Source organism: Trachemys scripta, chromosome 14, assembly GCF_013100865.1.
Source record: "Trachemys scripta elegans isolate TJP31775 chromosome 14, CAS_Tse_1.0, whole genome shotgun sequence".
Classification (NCBI taxonomy): domain Eukaryota; kingdom Metazoa; phylum Chordata; order Testudines; family Emydidae; genus Trachemys; species Trachemys scripta.
Window position 1 is genome coordinate 24,930,571 of NC_048311.1, and position 20,585 is coordinate 24,951,155.

At 41.8% G+C, this 20,585-nt stretch overlaps 1 protein-coding gene across 2 annotated transcripts in view; it reads left to right on the forward strand.

The window, feature by feature from the left end:
• HLF (HLF transcription factor, PAR bZIP family member) overlaps nucleotides 1-13,064 on the forward strand; it is a 47,766-nt gene extending 34,702 nt beyond the window's left edge. Inside the window, exons 3-4 of one of the 2 annotated variants that reach the window (XM_034789926.1) lie at nucleotides 5,547-5,767; nucleotides 10,853-13,064. In XM_034789926.1, coding sequence (XP_034645817.1) covers nucleotides 5,547-5,767; nucleotides 10,853-11,071 — 440 coding nt within the window. In that variant the 3' untranslated portion in view covers nucleotides 11,072-13,064. The remainder of the gene's footprint in view (nucleotides 1-5,546; nucleotides 5,768-10,852) is intronic. The other variant, XM_034789927.1, reaches the window with a different exon arrangement.
• The last annotated feature ends 7,521 nt before the right edge of the window (nucleotides 13,065-20,585 follow it).

Below are 20,585 nucleotides of genomic sequence, written 5' to 3' on the forward strand. Positions count from 1 at the left end.
TCTCTAAAATGGGGGTATAAAAATACTCTCCTGTCTGATGGGTTTGTGAAGCTTAATTAATGTTGGCAGTGACAAAAGTTGTTGCTTTCTAATACCTGTTTGGTGACCTAAGTGACATAAGTTGCTGGCCTCGGTCCAGTTCTCAGTGTACAGGTATCTGCGTTGCCACCACATTTGCTTTCCCACTGGCAACCGTAGCAGAGAGGCTAAGGGCCAAACATCTCATGACTGCTGATCTGTTCACCTGCTCCTAAGCCTACCACCCTGAAAATGTTCCTACCGTTGCTAACGCCTAGTGTGGCAACATCAGAAGCATTAATGAAGACGAGGGATTGGTGGCCACTCTAGGTGTGCGTCATGTGTGGACCTGCTGGGAGCAAGATGTCATGGTTAAAATGCAAGGAGCGACCTGGAGCCCTGTTTACACTAGCACGTTGAGCATGGCTCTGGGAAGAAAGCTGACCTAGTTCTTTTCCTTTTAGGTCAGGGTTGAGGCACGTCGCTTGGGCTGCATACGGGGAAACTTCCGCAGCTTCCTTTAACCACTGTCCGCAGCTTGCTTCCATCATAGGGCTGGATTTCCAAGCAGTCCGTGCTCATCCGCTCCCGTTTAGACACCTACATGAAGCTGCTTGATTTTCCAAAACACTCAGCACCCCCCATCAGCGCCCACTGACAACAAAGGCCGGGCGTGTCTGAGAACCTGGCCGCTTCAGCTTCCATTTAGGCACCTCAGTGGTGGTGGTCTGGAAATTTGGCCCCAGTTGCCAGTGCTGAGTGCTTAAAAAAAGACTCTGTCTCCTCATGTCCAGCAGTGAGATGCCTTCTGTTTGCCCGGCCTTTACAACAGGTACCGTGGGCTTTCGTCGTGCACCACAGCCTCTCTGGTCTGTTGAGCGACTTTCGCTGGATGTTGTGACAGCTGCAGAGCTCGCTGAGGCAGGGATTAGTTGGCCGCTAGGCCCATGACCTTTCGATCGCTGTTCTCTATTGACCTGTCCCCGATTGGGAGGAATTTAGTGCATAAAAATAACACCCTGCACAAACTCTGCAGAAGGAACTGAGTCCCAAGTGCCGTGCAAACAGAGAAAAGAAGGTTGTCTGACAAGGTAATATGAGCCCACATACTGTACATTTTACAGTAATATCTGCACTGGATCCAAAGCTGCCCACGCGATCGTGTTAGGTTACAACAAGTTCCAGCACTGCGTAGATGCAGTGGCCGTTAGCCAGTCAACTAACAAAGACAAGTTGCTGGCTAATGTTATTGGCAACAGCAGATAGAATAAATACAAAGATGCAGAGGCCAAGAGTTGCCTAATATTGGACAAAGAAGAATAGATTTTCTTCCCTCTTGCACGTTCCTGTTGATTCCATTGACTTCAGTGGTGTTACTAATAACACCAAATGTAAGGGAGTGCAGAACAGGGTCCTATGTAGTGGTAAACATCTCAAAAGCAAGTGGCTCGTGGGCTCCTAGGTGATTTATGAACATCTAAGGGCATCTGGACAGCTTTATGAATGAGCTGTGCATCGACACATGCGTCCACCTGTGTGAAGTTGTAGAATCAGGGCCTTGGTGTTTGGATTCTCTGGATCAATTTAAGTGGATGGGTGGGGGGGGGCAGAGAGGAAGAGAGGAAGTAGCTTAACTCAAGCTGGTCCAAAAGTTTGGGTGTTTGTTTTTGTTTTTTTTTTTTTGCCCCATGATGTTTTCACCTGAAAATGTTGAATGAAAGCCAAACTTTTTGGCCACAATACACCTCTACCTCGATATAACACTGTCCTTGGGAGCCAAAAAATCTTAGTGCGTTATAGGTGAAACCATGTTATATCAGACTTGCTTTGATCCACCGGAGTGCGCAGCCCCGACCCCCTGGAGCACTGCTTTACTACGTTCTAGCCGAATTCGTGTTATATTGGGTCGCATTATATTGGGGTAGAGGTGTATTTTGATGAAAAAGCTAAATTTTCTGTGAAACCCAGACACTTCTTGCAAAATATTTCATTTTGTCAAAACCCCATTTTTTTCTGCTGAAAAACAATTTTGATGGGAAAAATATTTACTTGTGTGTCACAATAATGCGTAAGGAATTTTATTTTTTTATTCATACAATGTTTCCAAATCTCTGCTAGAATTATGTGGTGTTATTTTATAAAATATGCATTATAAACACAGAGAAACACATTTGGTTTCTGAGGGATTTGTTTAAGGAAGGTCCAGTGATTCAGATGCTAACCTGGGACTCTGGATATTCCACTTCAATTCCCTGCTCTGCCACAGATTCCTATGTGACCTTGGTCAAGTAATTTAATCTCCATACCTCAGTTCCCCATCTGTAAAACGGGGACAAATAGCACTGGCGTGCTGTGAGTTTAAGACTGGGAGACGCATAGATGCTATGGTAATGGAGTTCATACAAGTACCATAGATAGATATCAATCTTTAATCCAGATATTGAACATTTCAGAGTTCAGACTTATTTAGAACCAGGTTTTTGGTTCAGATCCATTAGAAAGCGAGGGGCCATTTTCAAAATCCACTCTGTTCTTTGAGCACCCCTCTCCCCCACCAAAAATGAAACTGTAAAAGTATTCACAGCTATGGTTTTGGTTTGTTTCTATCCTTAATATAAAATTTGCAAGATCTATATGTGTGTGTTAGAAAATATCTGACAGTTACAAATGTACTAACATCAAAGGAAGGTGCCTGCATTTAATCATTTAAATAGGCCTGTTTCTGCCCCCACCTCATATATCTGAAATGAGATTAGCCATCCATTTACAATAAAACTACAAACAAGTGCCTTTGGTTTACTGAGTTAATAAGCTGGGTTCCCCCCCCACCCCAACCTTAAAAAAGACATAAAATGTGTTAGGCAAAAATGATTTCATCAAAGCTGTTTCAGACTACATCCAGTGTATCCAGGGAAACGGAACATCTTTTTTCATGAAATTCTTTCAAGCAGACAAAAAACGAGTGTGCCTTGTTTCTTCCATTAAGCTTTCAACTTCATTTTGCTTCACTTGCTAAAATACATCCGACTTGAGTATTCTTTACATAGCAATGAAAAAAGAGATCTACTAACCATGCATCACAGTGAAAAGTCAACTACCAGTGGTGCTCTGAAACGGAATAGGTAACTTCTCCATAGCAGCATGCATGCTGTGTGCGCCCTCTCATGATTTTCACACTGTAACTGCAGTTATTACTGGTAGATTTGTCTGCTAGGTTACTGTCATCCATGTGGTTATGTGTTGGGATACATTTTTTTTTCTGGTTTTGTTAATGAACCACAACAGGAAATGTCCAGTTTTTAACAATGGGATCTTGGCAGCAGCATGCCACATCCTTAGAGAGAGAAGGAAACACTCCACGGTTGGTACAACACTAATAACTGAATTGTCTCCGATTTTCTTTTTCTTTTTTGGGGGAAAAAATTACTTTGATCCACCTTTTTCTTCTCCTGCATCCTTCCCAGCCTTTCCTAGAATCTGTTATTGGTGCTATTTTAAAATGGGTGTTACTGAAGCCATGATTTCTGAGACCAAAACCTTGTCTTATGCAATTTACCCACAATGTTGTTGTTTATATAGAATAATAACAAATGATGCTGCAGATAAATCCCTTGAGTTGCAGTTAGAAACGACCTTTAAAATAGTGATGATTTTGGGTATTAATTTGCACAGTAAATATTACAATTGTGTACAGAAATATGAAGATGTTATGAAAAGTAACAGTTTGTTAGTAAAGTTATTATGAAAGCCGTCGTATCTCTAAAGTGATAATGAACTTACTGACCTAGTAAGTGTAATAATGATGGCCAACATGTTCTAAAATAGAAGCCCCTTAAATTAAGCTAAGTCTGAAGTCAATAAGACTTGCATTCCTAAGTGACTGAGATTCCTGTGAAAAATCTTACCCATAGCACCTAAATATTTTTTGAAACATTGGTCTATGTTATTATAATAGATTTCAATAGGAATACTGCCCAGATGGTGACTGCAAGATTGGCCCAGGATGAACGGAAGTCCATAACATTTCTTTTTGCATGTGTAATAGTTTTCATATTAGTAAAAGATGTGGACAAATTGGAGAAAGTCCAGAAAAGAGCAACAAAAATGATTAAAGGTCTAGGAAACATGACCTGTGAGGGAAGATGGAAAAAATTGGGTTTGTTTAGTCTGGAGAAGGGACATGACATAGCTTTCAAGTACATAAAAGGTTGTTACAAGGAGGAGAGAGAAAAATTGTTCTCATTTACTTCTGAGGATAGGTCAAGAAGCAATGGGCTTAAATGGCAGCAGGGACGGTTTAGGTTGGACATTAGGAAAAAATTCCTAATTGTCAGGGTAGTTAAGTGCTGGAATAAATTTCCTAGGGAGGTTGTGGAATCTCCATCATTGGAGATTTATAAGAGCAGGTTAGACAAACACCTCTCAGGGATGGTCTAGATAATACGTAGTCCTCCAAAAGTGCAGGGGACTGGATAGAGACCTCTCAAAGTCCCTTCCAGTCCTATGATTCTATACAAATGCATCACACTAGCAGTTTACGCCTGTATAGTTCCATTGGTGTGGCTGAGCTGGTGCAAATTTCCCTAATCTAAATAGGACTGAAGAAATGAAACCCGAGCAGTGGAAACGGGAAAAGATTTTTTCAGTCAGATTGTTTAAAACTCTTTTTTGTTTTTTATACCTATTAAACGCCATGAAAACACTTGGGAGGAAAAAACTCTTTCTGTTAAAGATTCAGGCATTCCCCCACCTCTGCAAAGAAGCAGTTATCTGGTTCTCACAGAAGCCATCAAACATTGCGAAGGATGAGAATCACTATTTACTAAGATAAAAACAAGAAGTTAAAACCTCTGTTGGGTACAGGCCCTTTTCATACATTATAAAACTGTAAAAAAAAAAAAAAAAAAAAAAAAAAAAAAAATGGGCATAAACCCATATTCTTTCCCTTTTGCAGGTTATTTTTAAGCGGTCGCCATAGTTCTAATTTCACGATGGAAGTAGAATTTGTACAGTCATATTTTGCACTCAATGATGAGGTATTTTAACAAAGCTCAATAGCTTTTACACCAATCATTGTATGTGCTGCTGGAAACATGATATATTGTTTGATTCCAAATCAAATTTACCCTTTACTTAAAAGCGGCACATAAACAAATGTGTTTATGAGAAGAGTGGGAAAGACTGTTTAGTCAAGTGCATAGAGCAGGGTACTGGTAGTCAGAGCCTATGGTTCTATTCCTAATTCTGTGACCTTGGCTAAGTAACATAGGCCAACCTGTTCAATGTCCATACATTTTAGGAACCTTATATTTTATGTTCCCAACTCGAGATGTCTCTCTGGGGCTATATAACCCTCTTTAAAATGGATATTCTTATGCTTAATAAACAGAGTTCCTCTCAGATGTGTTTTGGATACTTAATTAATTATTGCTTGTAATGTATTTTGAGACCCTCTAAAACCCAAATGCAAAGAGCCTATTTGCTTTTTATTTTATAACACATCTTGAACCCGTCTTCTATTGCTATAGGTCAGATCTTGCCAACAAATCGTAACACGCCAAGTCCCATCGACCCTGAGACAATCCAAGTTCCCGTGGGTTATGAACCTGACCCTGCAGATCTTGCTCTCTCCAGCATTCCTGGCCAGGAGATGTTTGACCCTCGTAAACGCAAGTTCTCTGAGGAAGAGCTCAAACCACAGCCGATGATTAAAAAAGCCCGTAAAGTCTTCATTCCAGAAGATCTGAAGGTAAATTGGAACTGGTGACCAGGCGGTTAGGGAACAAAATGTGGAAGCTCTTTTCTCAAATGAAGATTTGGAGTCTGAATCTGTTCTCATACACTGACTTAAATCAGGAGTGACTCCTTTGAAGCCAGTGGAAATATGCAAATGAAAAAATTGGTGTGAGACTGGGATCTGATCAGGTCTGAAGGGAAGGATGTCTTTATGGTTAAGGCACCAGGCTGAAATTTAGGAGATCAGGATACCATTCCCCAGATCTGCCAGAAACGTCCTGTGTGACCTTGGCCAAGTCACTTTCACTCTCTGAGCCTCATTTTCCCATGTATAAGATGAGCTAATGATATTTCCTTTCTCCCTCCCTGTCTGTCTGTCTTGTCTACTTAGATTGTAAACGCTTTGAGGCACAAACCATCTCTTACTGTAAGTCTGTACAACGTCTAGTCCAGTGAGGTCCCTGTTCTCAATTGGGATCTCCATTATTCTTTATTCCCATAAAGGGGAATTGATCCCAGGACAGAGGCACGAGGCACTACATATTCCCCACTAATCCCTTAAGTGGGGCATAAAGCTACCTGCCTCTGTATGAAATTCACCCAGAATGAATGAATACTGAGCAGTTGTGTCTGATAAATGATGAGTGAAGCTGTCTCTGCTGTGCACCAGTCTTGAGACTACCTTAATTCTGTTGATGACAGTCAAAGGACAAACAACATGCTGAAATGACCCTTTCCCTAAGGGTATGTCTATGCTACCGCTGGATCGGCAGGCAGCGATCGATCCAGCGGGAATTGATTTATCGCGTCTAGTCTAGATGCGATAAATCGACCCCCAAGCGCTCTCCTGTCGACTCCTGTACTCCAGCGCCGCAAGAGACGCAGGCAGAGTCGACAGGGGAGCGGCAGCAGTCGACTCACTGCGGTGAAGACACCACTGCAAGTCGATCTAAGTACGTCGACTTCAGCTACGTATCAGAGGGGTAGCCGTGTCAGTCTGGATCTGTAAAAAGCAACAAAGAGTCCTGTGGCACCTTGTAGACTAACAGATCTACTGGAGCATAAGCTTTCGTGGGTGAATACCCACTTCATCAGACAACGAAGTGGGTATTCACCCATGAAAGCTTATGCTCCAATCCATCTGTTAGTCTACAAGGTGCCACGGGACTCTTTGTGACTTCAGCTATGTTATTCACGTAGCTGAAGTTGCGTAACTTAGATTAATTCCCCCCACACACACACACCTCCAGTGTAGACCAGGGCTAAGTGTCGGTGGAAGGGGCTAAACTAAGTCTAGTAAAATGTAATACAATGATCCTAAATCAAATAGTTCAGGCCCATAATTTGACCTCCTTGAAGTTGTCTGTAATGTGCCTAAGAACACTGTTGCTGCTATATAGATTTTTATAAATAAATACACACACACTTAAATGTATAGTTTAAAATATATAATACTCTTCAGGGGCTTGAGGCTTTTTTTTTAGAATTGGCTATTTAGGTAGGACCTACACTATCACAGTATTTTTGTGCTGACTGCAGCAGTATTTAAGAATCCTGTTCTCAGAACATCCTCACATCAGTGATGATGACGCTAGCACACAGACAAGGCGTGATAATTTAATCTCTTTTTTGTGAAGGTTGCCAAAAGTCACAGACTGATACCAGCAGGGAAAGAAGCGTTTTCAAGCTTCTAAGACTATCACAGAGTAAATTAAAAACTAACTTTAAAAAGGACTTGACAACAGCCCTGTTAAAAACAGAAAGCGGTCTCATGAATGTGATTGCATTGCACCATTCCAATCTGATTGAATATCTGTGGTGAGAATAATCCCATTAACGAACCGTATTGTCAGGGTTTCAAAAGTGTGAATTTTAAATGTAGTTCTATCTAGGGAAAGATAACATTGAAAAAAAATAAAATAAAACCCACCACCTGCCTCCCATCTCTGAGCCACAAAAACAATACCAGAAAGAAGGGACCCCAGTAGCATGATCAGGGGACATGCTTTACCGAAGACCTGGGCAAGTTGTCTTTTACATGGAAAATGCTATTTGTATAATGCAGCTTCCGTGAGGACATAGCGCCATGCAGCATTGCAAGGCATTGAGCTGCTACTGTTTCCCATGAGACAGATCCTTAGCCAATTGACATTAATGGAAATCTTTCCAATGACTGCAGTGGGCTTTGGATAAGGCCCCATGTAGACAGAGAACTGGTCTGTGTTTACAGTAGGCTGATGGCAGTAGAGGACAAGTCTGTCATCATTTGCTATTTTTATCCCTCAGGAAAGTGGTGTCAGGAGCAGGTGTTATCATAGTTAAAGTGTAAAAAAAATAAGTCACATGTCAAGTGGTAACCAAATGATTTGTTACTGTCTTTCTCCATAGTATCTCCAGCCTTCCTTTATACATATTTCCTGATAACATGTGATTACTACGCCAAATTCTGCTTATGGGGACACTCTTAAAACTCCACTGAGATCACTCATCTTTGGGCTGAGGGGGCCTATCTATGTAAAAGGTGCTCAAAATCAGAAGGGTTACCAGGTGTAAGGAAAGCGGGAATTTGACCCAGAGTGTCAATTGTTATTGTGTTATCTCCAAAGAATCGTTATGTGCCAGGTTATATTTATAGTATATGGAGGAAGAAAAGAAAATTGTCAGCCAAGATGCTCTTGGAATATTTCATATCAACAACTGAAAACGTAGTATCCTCCATGCATGGAGGCTTTGTGTTTTCAGTGTGTGATTGAATAGGGACTCAGGGTCCTGGTTCGAGTCTAGATCATCACATTTGGTTGCCCTTGGCTGTTAACTGAGTGCTTGACCCAAGCACTCTTTCTGTCCTGGCGTGAGGATTGGCTGTTGGGAAGGGAAGGGTAAGCAGATTAGGCCAGTCAATTGTCTCTGGACTGCACGTGTTTCTGAAATGCCAGCCTGGCCTCTCTCAGGCTGGATTAAGGGATTTGCCATTGCAGCTTGTTAAAATAAAGATGCATGAGGTCTAGATGGCACAATAATAGATTGTTTAAAGCTGATTTTTGTGGAGAGGAATGAGATGGGAAATTGTAAACCAAGATTTGGGGTCATGGCTTTTTGCTTTTTTTAAGGGACTTTTTGGGGGTCCCATCTAAGAACAGGTAAATGGAGATTTCAATACACTGGGCCCAACTCACCCTTGCCCTGCACTTGATATAGTCACTTACACCAGTGCAAAGTGAATGTAATGGGGATATAAAATGCAACCAAAGCAAAATGGGAAGTGTTTTCCTCTTGCTTTGCACTATTGTGTTACAAGGTGCAGAACAGCAGTCCTGTACAGCAAGCCCAGTGTGCTGACTGATGGCGGAGGGCAGTTGCAGCGTTTAAAAGATTTGCCTCTTCTGTTTCCAACCATTGGAATTTGGGAGAAAATATTTCATAAGGGGTACATGAAAAGTTCAATCCAGCCTAAGGACAGAATTCTCCTCTCAGGGTAAATCTCAGGACTGATACGCTATTCTGCTCCCAGTTGGTGTGCAATGGGGAATCCACCCTTGGAAGGGAGGCAGAACATGGGAGCCGAGATGGGCTGTGTGGATCTGAGAGGAGAATTTTGACCTAAATTGTTCTTGCCAGGTGGTATTCTGAGTGCGGCTTAATTAGCGTACAGGCCTTGTGCTGCAGATGGATGACGTTCATTTTTTGGACCCTGTCAGCATGTGGCCAGTCACCCAGAGGTGTGCTTCCAATTTGGGAAGATCAAAGTAACACTGAAACTACCTAATGCTTATTTCATTGAAGTCTGTTTCACGCTAAGTGAGGGGCAAAATCCGGTACAATTAATTGGTCATTTGTCTCCTTTGATGCCCAACGAGGCTGAATTCCTGAAGGCAACACGAGTTTTATGAATAATACTTGTAGTACATGTTAACCTAGGAAACATACTGAGGCACTTTGGGACAAACGCTGGCAGGCACTCCGCATAGGCACATGACTGAAAGCGTATGTGCGGCTGTGAGGCAAAAGCAGTCCACCCCCATTCCCCCCCTGTCTCAAACCCAGCACGGTGGCCTCTCCAAGGACATCTGTTCCAGGGGCCTATTATTATTACTTGTATTTTGGTAGTGCCTTAGAGGCCAGTGACTGATAACTGGGCTTCATTGTGCTAGGCATTGATTATACAGAGTAGAAGATAGTCATTGCCCTGTAGTTTCCAATCTGATTAGACAAGACAGACAAATGGTAGGGGAAGGAGATGCACCATACGAGCAGAGCGAACAAGTGTGATGGCAAACCACATGTGAGTGCCAGGGTTCCATGACTACTAATTTTTTTTTTTTAAAAGGAGGGGGGTAATAATCTAAACAAAAAGCAAAGGAAGGGAGAAGCGGCAAGTTGGATGGGGTGGAGAAGGAAGGGTGGAGAGCAAGTGAAGTGAGGCTGAGGAGAAGAGACTGTGGCTCACACAGCCAATCGGCACAGTGGAGAGCATGCCCAGCCAGGGTGGGGCATTCCAGGCCAGGGCATGTGCTTCACAAATTTATATCCTTTAAGACCTGATCTTCCTCCATTGAAGTCAATGGAGATTTGGTCTTTGCTTTCATTGGATCAGGTTTTGTCCCTTAGCTCCCGTGAAATCCCCAGTTACTTCAGTGGAAGTGGGTTGGGGCCCTTAATCCCTTGACTTGGCAATGACTCCTATACACAGTCCCCATTTCAGATTGATTGTGCTCCTCACTGGGGTAATCAGGTTGAGTGGTATCCTGCTGCCAGTGGGGCTCCAGGTGCTTATTAATTATTCTTTGGAGATCTTCAGAACCAAGATACCATGATGGTGAGCTTAGTGCAGACATTTAGCTAAATAGGCAGGCCTACGTGTATGCCCGTTTGAGAGACTATTGCACATAGGTTTAGTATTTGCCCCAAGAATTACTGATATTGTCCCTGCTCAGTGGGATGTGCAAATGAAAGCAGCGAAGGCCAGTGAAATATCAAAGTTAAAGTCGCTTCGGAGCTGAGAGACTGCAGCATGGTTAACAGTGAAACCTTGTGCCTTAAGGAGTTGTTAGTTTACTGAAATCTAATATCTTGTCTCTTTCTTTATGTACTTAATGAGCAGGATGACAAATACTGGGCAAGACGTAGAAAGAACAATATGGCTGCCAAGCGATCGAGAGACGCCCGGAGGCTGAAGGAAAACCAGATTGCCATCCGCGCCTCTTTCCTGGAGAAAGAGAACTCAGCCCTCCGCCAAGAAGTGGCTGACTTACGGAAAGAGCTGGGCAAATGCAAGAACGTGCTGGCGAAGTATGAAGCTCGGCACGGGCCCCTGTAAATGGCGATTTTTATTCCTTCTTTTTTGTTGTGGGTTGGCATTTTAATAGATGGACAATGTGTTTCCTGTTTGATAGCACCACACCCAAACCAACCTGTCTGTCATCAGCACTTTACCAGAAGCAGAAACAAAACTGACTTACTATTATTATTTTTCATTTGTGTATGCGTGTGTGTGCACATCTCAGCGTTTTCATGAACCCCTCTTCAAAGGGTGACACATTTTTACCTGGACTATTAAGAACTGCCATAGTATACTTCTCTTTTTTTTTTTCTTTGGTCAGTGCTGCTTCTGATTAGGATTTTTATGTTGTTCTAAACAGTTTCATCCTCACCATTTACTTGCAAAGGTCCCAGTAAAAATAAACCATAACAATTAAAAAAAGGTAGATCTCAGTTTTCAAGAGTAACAAGCTATTGTTTAATTATGTCTAATCAGAAAAGTTAACATGCTAATGAAGTGCACAAACAATAATTCAGTACAACACTACAGAAATATTAATTTATAGATTGCTTTTGTTGTATTTTAAGTTTTGGTGATAGCTGTCTTCAGATTTAAAGTGCTGTTAGACTGAGTTAGGTCTGCTCATTAGAGATCCCATTATGACTTATCTATATCTACTAAGTCTCCTTTTATTTCCACAAACGCCAGATAGATAGGAGTACTATTAATAGAATACAGAGTGTGTATTTTGCACTGTCTGTACCTAAAGCAATAATCCTATTGTACACTAGCGCATGCTGCCTGGGTGTTACTAGTGGACATAGGATGACTTCCCTACCTAATAAGAGTTTTAATGTCTTATAAATAAAAGACCCATTGATATGAGCATGGTGAAAGCATCCCTGGAACAGAATGTGTGTATGAAAGAGAGAGGACAATTAGTCGATACAAGAACAAAATTAAAAAGTATCAAATCAGATTTGATGTTGAAATTAGAGGAGTTTTTCTTTTAGTTTTCATTTAATTTTGCATTGCTCCGAGTCCCATTTTGTGATTAATTAACTATTCATTTTTCCACTTTTTGTAATATATTTTCTGAGGATTATATCTTGCTGTTTTAAAATCATTTTTATTCAGTTAGGAGAGTCACTGTTTTGCAAACCGCACTTTTTCTAGTGATGTTATTTTGAGCATGTCTTGAACTGATTGTTCTGAACTTTATCCTGTTTTCTCTCTACCTGCTTTTGAACATATGTTCTGTTACAAAGTGGACTTCTGAAAACGAATGTGAGAAACACTGGTGAATTTCAGAAGGCCATGGTGTTGTCATATACTGTGGTTAATCTAATCAATTTATATGTTTACTATAGACCAAAAGAATAGATATTATAAAATGTATAAAGTTTATACAAAATAATTATAGTATGGGGTGTTTTGTACAGTATTTTTCAAATACAAATACTGACAGTGTATTTTGAAAGACATATTATATATAGCAAAGAAAAAGAAAAGGTTATTCCATGTTTAAAATATATAGTAAAGATCTATATTCACCAATATTGTACAGAGAGGAAGTGCTTTAGGTTTTTTGAGCTCTTTAATATTTTAAACCTACCACTGACACATCAGCATATGTTGTGCTTTAAATTGAAAACTTCCGAAGGTAATACGGCTTGACAGGGTGATTCATATAACTAAAATATTAAAAGGCTTTATAATTTTCCATCAGAAACGTATAAAGAATGTGTTTGACACAGACAAAGCACAACATAGAGTTTAGTCAAATATATATTGGACAATGCAATATTTTGTAGAGGCAGAAAAATAATGTAGACTACAAAAAAATCTCATGCTCATTTCAAATCTGCTGCTGCTAGAATTTGTTTCCATCTGAAATTCTTAATAAATAGCCTTGGTCATTTATACACTTTTATGTATTGCATACATTTATTTACCTCTGAGGAAAATACGGTGCTACATATCTGGCTCACATAGTTTTCTAGGGTGTGTGTTTTTTTTTTTTTTTTCTTCAAATAAAAATGGTTGTTCATTCCAGTAAATCATATTATTGCTTAAGGAAGTCGTTACAAAGAACTAAACATTTTGTTCTACATTAAACATATCCTTTCATCAATGGCATTTTTTCCATTTTTTTTCCCCTTCAAAATCCACAGGGTCCCTTAATACTCAGTAGTTTCCTGTGGACCATTAATTCTGTGGATTGCATGTCTATGAGCTTCACGAAGGGTCAGAGCATAGAAAGTCAATTATTGTCCAGTATAAACCAGATGGGCTGTGTGGAATATGTATTTGTTGGATACAAGTTAATATAGCCACTGACCAGAAAACAAACTGATTTTTTTTAAAGTTCTTTGGTAGTGGCAGGGTTCTAGAAGATGCCAGTAACATGGACACACAGTGGCAAATTGCAACAATGTTGGAATGCCATCTTTTGTGACATCCCGCAGCTGAAGTTTGAAATAGCAGAAATTGTGGTTGTGAAATCAGCTGGGAATTATTGGTAGTTTGCATTGTTGTCACAATCGTTCATCCAAATGTACACAGGCAGCTGAGAAAATTTATAAATGAGCACTTTTGTCATTTTTTTTTAAGTGGGGTAAAGGGGTGAGTAGACACACTTTTTTTTGTAGGGTGGCTATCTCAGACTTATTTATTGGGGGGTGGGGGAGGAGGAACAAGATAGGCTTTCCACCATGTGCCAGCAGAGGTTTCTAGCAGCTACCTCATCCACCATCACAAACACTTCTGAGTCTGTTCAGGTGCCTTATATCTATAGGTCATGCATACTGTTGGAGTGGTATGAAGGTTTGACAAATGCATCCTGCACAACAAAACAAAACTATGTTGTTTGACTTGGAGAGACTCAGAATAATCAGGAAGGGCTGTGGAAGTCCAGTAGCTAATAATATTAAAGTAATGTCCTGGAGCGCTGCTATCTAGAGTTGTCAACTTTTCCATAAAAGCCACCATTGGCGCCATCATTTAGGCTAGGATTGTCTGAGGTACCTAAAGGAGTCAGGGACTCCTCTCTTACAGTGGGATTTGGGTACCTAACTTATTTAAAATAACCGTCTGGGATAAATATAAATTCTCAGCCTAAGACACTTTCCCAAAAGAATAACAATTTTTAAAACATTCTTTTACCTTGTATTCAACTTATAAGGACACTGTATCAGGGCTACTCAAGATTCTGATGAGCCTTATTGACTCTAAAGGAGTTCTTAGGTCTGTCAAATGATATGGCCTTTAAAAAGGATCTAACGATGTATTTACACGATAATCCACTGAAATCTAATAAGTAAACAATAAGCATTTGCTAAATGTTTGCTTTATGGTAGCCCTTCAGTCAATTATTTCAACTTTAAAAAAAATACCACTGTTTAAAAAATAAATCATTTTCAATTTCAATTCTAGTCATACAGGTTTTATTGCCTTAGGAATTAGGGGGTCTTCTGATGCTGTTGGCACTTAAATAACCAGCATCATGGAATGAAAGTGCTGACTTAAATCCACAAAATCAAGGAATTCAGAGCTAAAGGAAAACATTCTGCGCTGACATTTCACACTTAATTCATTCTGCTGTGCCTGTCTATTGCAGCGTCAATATGCTACATAACATCACAGACACTGAATCGAGGCCTCTGCAAAATGGGATGAATTAAGGATTGAATGATCTTGCCTTTGTGGGTTTGTCAGCCATTAATGTCACTTTAAAAATGATTTTTGTGTGCGGTTTATTGGAGAGAGAAGTGTGGTTTAATTTTTGTTTTTTAAAACTTGGAAAAAAACAATATTTAAAAATTACAAGTGATCAACCATTGTATTTTGGGCAACACCACAAGACAGCATCTGTTTAAATACAAGTTTAACATGTAAGATCAAATTAAATGTATGTCATGAATTGGATTGCATCCTGTATGCTGTTCAGCCCAGATCTTTTTGTCTGTTCTTCTTAATGTTTAATAAACTTTTAAATTTTTCTGCTCTCTGCTGTATATTTGCTTTAGTGTGTCAGAGAGTAGGATGGTCTTTTTTCAGCCCATACACTTCAAGGTCTATTAGTAGTTATCATTGGTCCTGAAGAAACAACCCATCATATGGCACATCTCTGAGGGCCCCTCTTCAGTTAGTCTCAGGTCCGTACCACAGGTAAATCACATGAAAATACCCCCTGTCCATAAAACACTTGCCACTGCAATTACGTAATACCAGACTACCTTTGCTCATGAAGCTACTTTCCAAAACACCCAATTTTTACAGGGGACTGAAAGTTACTTAAATAAAGCCATCAGTTCCTGGGCGCTCTAATGAAGTAGACACACATCCTAAGCTCTTTGTGTTCCTCAGTAGGGCTCCTAACACTCGCTCCCTGCTGCCCCCGGGAAAAACCAACAGGCCTGGTAGACTGCAAACTGTTTATAACCCCTATACTTTCCACTGTCCCAGTAGTAGTACAACCAACAAATAAAAAAATGTCCCTCTTGCCATGATAGACTGAGAAAAAACTAAGGGAGCCTTACTATATCTCCTTACTATATGTTCCATTCTATGCATCTGAAGAAGTGGGCTGTAGCCCATGAAAGCTTATGCTCAAATAAATTTTAGTCTCTAAGGTGCCACAAGTACTCTTGTTCTTTTCAAGGGAACCTAGTTTTCTTCCTTATCTTAGGCCATGTCTACACTACCCGCCGGATCAGCGGGTAGTAATCAGTCTATCAGGGATCGATTTATCACGTCTCATCTAGATGCAATAAATCAATCCCCGAATCGACACCCGTACTCCACCTCAGCAGCGGGAGTAAGCGGCGTCGACGGGGGAGCTGCGGCGGTCGACTTGCTGCCATGAGGATGGCCAGGTAAGTCGAACTAAGATACTTCGACTTCAGCTACGCAAATACGCAACTTCAGCTACGCTATCTTAGATCAATCTTTCCTCCCTCCTTCCCCTCCCAGTGTAGACCAGCCCTTAGTATTTCTGTTCTTTCTTGTCTACAATAGTGATCAAATTACTATGACTTGCAGGCCTAGGGGCCTAAGGAGACAGCTTCTCAGATGACCAGTAACTTATGGATTGAGCAACAGACAGAAGGTTTAGGGACAGGACTTAACACACCCATGTGCTACTCCTTTACAATAGAGAGCCTGATATGCAAGCTACTGTCTATTGGCAACATGGCATGGTTACATCAGCACTGGTTCGCTTTAGATGGCAGTAGATACATGGGACCTGCTTCTGATCTCATACTGGTTTTCAGACTAGTTTAAATGCATTGCTTTCACCCTGCTCTACATTCTGCTCTCACGCTGGGGTAAATGCTGAGTACCTCCACTGATGCCATCAGCATCACACTGGGGTAAAATTATGGGTGAAGATACCACAAATCCCTTCAAGTCTGTGCAAATGCACAGGAAGAAAAGATTATCATCCAATATTTTGAAAAGATATTAGGGATTTGGGGTTCCAAATTGGCCACTGTAAAAGGGCTTGATTTTCGGTGGGCAGATGGTCTGAAAATTGTGCTCCAAAATATTACGGCATCGGTCACTTTTTGGGGGGAGAGGGAACCTTACCTCATAACCTTTGAGTCCACAGTTGCGTGGTAGTGACGTGAGAACATTAGCATGTGACAAGCTATAGCTACATTTCCTGAGCAAGACCAGCACTAGAGTGGGTGGGTAATTGTTTGACCAACCTTGCCAATTTGTTGCAACCAAAAATGTTTATGGAAACACGTCATATGCAACAAACCTTTTGTCTGGGAAGGTTTCTGAGGTCTAGGATGGAATAGGGGAAGGAGCGGGAGGAAAACAAGCAAGTGGAATAGCTAATAGCCTGGTGATTAGAGCACTCACCTGGGACCTGCTTGACTCAGAGCAGCAAATTGACCCTGGTCACCTGCATTCCAAGTGAGCGGCCTAACCAGGAAGCTATTGGCTATAATGTTTCTCTCTCGCTTCTCCATGACAAATTTCAAAAGGTCTCAGTTTCAGCCCCATGCAGACCAAAATCAATTTGTGAAAGCTTGAAAATTTCCAGCAAATCTATTTCCAGCCAGCCGTACCTAGGGCATACATTATACTGACTGCTCTCATATCGTTTGAAATTCACTCTTAGGTCTATGAGAGAGAATTTGGTTTTGCCCCTCCCCTGGCAATTTATAGCCAGGCTAGATTTGGAGAGGACAGACTAGGTCCATGGAATTTTATTGAGACTGGCAATCAAAAGACTAATAATATTATTAAATAATTTTAAAAAGTGTGCTCATTGGGGCAGGGACTGTCAGCTACTATATGTTTGTACAGCGCCTAGCACTGTGCAGGCTAGACCTGTATGAGACCTCTGGGTCCTACCCCACTATAAGTAATAGGGAGAAATAAATCACTATTGAGTCGTGCTGAGATATAAAGTGAGAAGCTTCTTCCAGACAGCTAAAAAAGATTATTTTTAAACAGGAATTTGGAGTTACATAATGGGAAAGCAGAGCCACTCATTTAGGGTGTGGAAACACTCTTGCATTCTTATGACTCAGAAGCAGTGTATGACGTAACCCTAAATTCCAGGTTGTCTGTTTTCGTTTACGTCACCGACTGCTCACTGCTAGACATACCATGGATGACAGCGCCACAAATAGAAACTGCTTCTGTTTTGCTGAGTCGTCACTAAAACATACAAAACCCCAACTTCATCCCTACCTTTAGACCCATGGTACTGTTCCGATTTCGCCATCCTACCACAGGGGGCGAGCCAGGCGGCTCACGTGAACAGGATGGGGGAGCCATTCTGTTTGAGTCATATGAGGATTAGGTCACCTTGCCCTACAACAGTGATCCCCCAACTTTTCCTCTCAAACCCTGCCCTTACCAGTAATAGAATGCAGCCCTGCCCCCACACCACAGGCCAGGAGTGGAGCCGCGACCGGGGACCAAGAGCAGAACCATGGCTGAGAGCAGGGCCTGGGCCACAACCGGGAGCAGGGATGTGACGGAAGCGAGGGGGGAGCCCAAGCCCAGATGGAGCTAGGCTGGGAGGTGAACTGGCCCTTTCCCCTCCTGGGGGCGGTTCCCCCCGCCCCCACACACCCAATTTGGGGTGGGGGGTAATGCCCCCCCCCACTGTTTGGGGCCCACTCTCCTAGAACTGTGGTTTCAACATTTTTTTTATTTGTAGAACCCCCCCCTCATTTCAAATGGCAGCATGGACCCCCTTTGGAACTCTTAGACGTGGTCTGCAGCACCCTCCCCACTTCCAGGGGTCTGCAAACCACAGGCTGTAAACTACTGCCCTAGAAGACCTGCTAGGGAAATGCAGGGGTGTGCTATACCTCGGTCAGAGTTAGCATCCTAAAGTCCCATTGAGCAATACCTTATTCTCAGAGCCCAACCGCCTAGTCACGATGAGGCTGGGTGACAGAACCTGCTCCATGGTGTGGCAGGGGAGTTGAGAATTCTAATGAGCATGTTTTCCCAGGGGTTACGCATGGATGGAAGCTGTATAATCTTTGTTAAAGGTTGGATCAGCCGTTGCCTTTCTAACAGTCATTCAGCATCTAGTATCATAGCAGCTCAAAGTGCTTCATAAAAACTGCATCCAGCAATTCCAACTCATGCACCTATAGGGTGTCCCAATGAAGTCACTGGGACTCCTCATATGTACACTATGCTTATGACTAACGGTTGGGCCTTCTCATTTAGTAAATTGCAGCACACCAATGGGACAGGTATTATGCCCATTTTATAGATGGAAAAACTGAGGCACAGAGTGGTTAAATGACACATCCAAGGTTTCAGCCAACACTTATTAAAGTCAATGGGAGCTTGTCCATTGACGTCAATTGGACATGGGATCAGGGCACTACTGAGTTAGTGGCAGGGCTGGATTTGGACTCAGGTGTCCTGGCCTCCAGATGGGAACCTAGGGGAAGAAATGGCTTGGCAATGGGTGAAAGAGCCAGCATTGGATGCCTGGCTCTCTCATTCAATTTCATCACATACTAGAAAATAGCCTTTTCTGTCAATAACTGTTTTACCTGCAATGAACATTGAAAGACAGTGAGACAAGGTGGGCGAGGGAATATCTTTTATTGAACCAATTTATGTTGGTGAGAGAAACATAGTTGGCATTCAGTGATTTCATTCCCCACACCCCCAATCAAAAGTCTTTGCCTTTCAAAGACATGCTTGCTGTCTAAAAAACCAGCATGTCCTTGACACTGATTTATGTTCTCACTCTTGCCTTCTCAAATAATGTCCTTGATCAGCTACATTAGCTTAACAATTTACCGTGCCGCCAATATACCACTGTAGCTGTTGCTTTAGCAAGCATATGGCAATTTAAGTCAACATGTATCTGCGCTTTGCCATTTAAGAGGGAACGTGGCATCTAACGTGCGCTGGATGAGGTTAATTGTTATAGCATGGGCCATTTGATTTGCAGAAGGGGCCTCCCTTTCAGGTTGCAAACTAAAATCCTGTTGAGACTATGGAGATTACTGATTCTTCGGGAAATTAGCATTGGGTTCCCTGGGTATCGTCTGTCTGTGGGTGACAGGAAATCAATTGGCAGTTAAAATACTGTCTGCACAGAAGCACTACGGCAAAGGTAAATGCTTCTTACTGGATTAAGTCCAAGCGAGGTTTCCACCACGCCTAAAACAGTTAGCCCTTCGCTTTTGATGTGCAACTGATTCTGAACATACAGCACATAGCTACATGACTGCAACTGGGGTGTTCTTTTCTCACCCATAACTGTTACCGGTTCTCTTATGCCTGCAAGCGAGCGAAAGTCATCCGATTGCAGCCTGCCTCCCTGCTGATGAACCGAGCTATGCAGTAGGGTTGGTGCCTTACAGCATCACATGTTTTTGCAGGTTTCTTCTAATGAGCATGAAGCTGTCTCTTTCCTGCATGCAAAAAAAATAAATCCCAACAACATCATATTAACAACAAAAGCTGCTACTTCATTGCCAGCTAAATGGAGGGGCGATCAAGGACAAGAAAAGCTAGAATACTTAAGCCACTGCAGCTGTAAAGAAAATCAAAAAGGGGTTGATTTAAAATGAAAGTGGAAAGGGATTGGTCCTTTGGCAGCACAGACTTTTAAAGTGGTGACATAGGGCTCGATCGTGACTTGGACAGTGGACTAAATGCCAGCACAGAGAAGTAAGAATTATAGGCTATTTAGACCGTAGCTTTAGACGTGCATGTGTAAATGGGTGCCATCAGCAGAGGAGGTGGGCAGAGCGTAGAGCAGGATGGGCTGAACCTGAACTTCACCGTTAGCACCAGTAATATGCCTGTCTGTTAGACATCCACAGACTGGTGAATGGTCTGATATTGTTTTCCCAGGAGGTTGTAATAAAGGTTTAGTGTTAGAAAGAGAGTGTGTGTGTGGTGTTGTGTTACTGTATGTGCGGGATACAGATGGGACTTGTTGACAGAGGGCAGTGTCTGTGAGTGCACATTGTAAAAGTGCTGTAGTGGACAGGGCATAGTGCAGGTGCCTACTTACCGTACCTGCTCATTTTTCTGCTCGTGTGGATTTCTGTGGCTG